This window comes from Acyrthosiphon pisum, chromosome X, assembly GCF_005508785.2.
Source record: "Acyrthosiphon pisum isolate AL4f chromosome X, pea_aphid_22Mar2018_4r6ur, whole genome shotgun sequence".
NCBI classification, from domain to species: Eukaryota; Metazoa; Arthropoda; class Insecta; order Hemiptera; family Aphididae; genus Acyrthosiphon; species Acyrthosiphon pisum.
In genome coordinates, this window is record NC_042493.1 from 99207583 (window position 1) to 99209008 (window position 1426).

At 29.5% G+C, this 1426-nt stretch overlaps 1 protein-coding gene across 1 annotated transcript; it reads left to right on the plus strand.

The window, feature by feature from the left end:
* Positions 1-10: 10 nt before the first annotated feature.
* LOC100576020 lies at positions 11-923 on the plus strand. The gene is made up of 3 exons (XM_029491758.1): positions 11-531; positions 597-725; positions 789-923. Exons 1-3 carry the CDS (start codon positions 406-408, stop codon positions 900-902), a joined length of 369 nt encoding a protein of 122 aa, XP_029347618.1. The 5' UTR covers positions 11-405; the 3' UTR covers positions 903-923.
* The last annotated feature ends 503 nt before the right edge of the window (positions 924-1426 follow it).

Consider the following 1426-nt stretch of genomic DNA (forward strand, 5'->3'; position numbering starts at 1 on the left):
TGAGGGAGACTGTTGAATGGCCCAGATCATGAGTTTACAGTAGACGTTGCTGGGCGTGAGTGGGAGGAATCTGATAATTTTTCATATTGGACCAACCACAAAAGTACAAGCGAGTTACATTTTTCGAAACCGATATATTTAAACTATCTAGTATGGTGTATGGTGGCGAAAATGTATTAGTGGTCGAATCGAAAAATGTAGAAGGATGTAGAGTTCTTCTAAATCGTACAGATCTTCTTCAACTGCAACGTTTAGAATATGCTATTTTTTAAGCCATCGTTCGAAAAGATGTATATACAGTTCCATTAATTTTAAAACAAATTAATCAGTTACCTTGAAGAGAGATGTTCTCGAGAAAAATCGCCACCGAAAAATATCGAAGAAAGGAAATTATACATTAAGAACATGCAACTCGATCGGGCTGATAGGATCGTGAAATCTGCTCCAAATCTTACCAGGCAAATCCATTTATATGCTGTTACACAGTTGGCCGAAAATTGGGAAAATCGGATGGTGCAAAAATCACAAGAGGTAATTCAAAAAAAAATATATATTATATTCATAGAAATATTTAATAAAAATATTTTTTATTTTAGTCATGTTATGCTGATCCAAACATACTGTCACCCAGCTGCCCACCAAAACCCATTATCACCAGCTTACAGGATGATTCCTGTACAATACGTGACGCATTTGATAAGTCGGAGGATCAAATTCTAGCCAAGGTAAAAAATAATTTTTAACTAAAAAAAAAAAAATATTTATCTTATGTTTAATTAATTTTCCAGCCGCTAGATCATATTGACGGTCCACAACCCCCCTCATGTCCACGGATCGACATAAGAGAGAATATTTGTAAAATTGTAAATACAATTATTATTATACCTAACAAGATTGTTTGACTATTTTTAAAATGTTCATTAATTTTTATATTAATTTTAACATGTTTTTAAATGTTACATTTTTATATTATTTTCCTAAAAGTTCATATTTTTATTTCTTTATTATTATTATTTTTTAATGAGTATTTATTTTATTTTAAATAAAGGCTTGTTATTTACATAAATTTGGTCTAGTAAAAAAACAAAAAATAAATATGTATTCCTAAGCAAAAAGTACGTATGTGCTTATACTGCATTTTCCCTCTGTAAACAATAATATTAATGTCTGACAACACTAAGCAAAAAGTATGTATATGCGTTTTAAGGTATTATGAGGTATCTTAGAGTTTATCCATGTGTATTATTGGATTCTACAGGAAAAATTATTTAATTATCAATAATTTATTATTTAATTTTTAAAATATGATAAAAATAACAAGATGATTCAGAAAAAGTTATTTTTCTCAAAACTACTACATTGTTGCTTACTGCCTTTTGGCTTAGGAGGGCAGTATATCCATAGTAATTTTAAGTAATATCTAACG

Excerpts from the sequence above, each read along its gene's own strand:
- LOC100576020 (XM_029491758.1), top strand. The coding sequence starts at position 406 with ATGCAACTCGATCGGGCTGATAGGATCGTGAAATCTGCTCCAAATCTT. Across the intron at positions 532-596 it reads TGGTGCAAAAATCACAAGAG|TCATGTTATGCTGATCCAAA; the intron begins GTAATTCAAAAA and ends TTTTTATTTTAG. Across the intron at positions 726-788 it reads AGGATCAAATTCTAGCCAAG|CCGCTAGATCATATTGACGG; the intron begins GTAAAAAATAAT and ends TTAATTTTCCAG.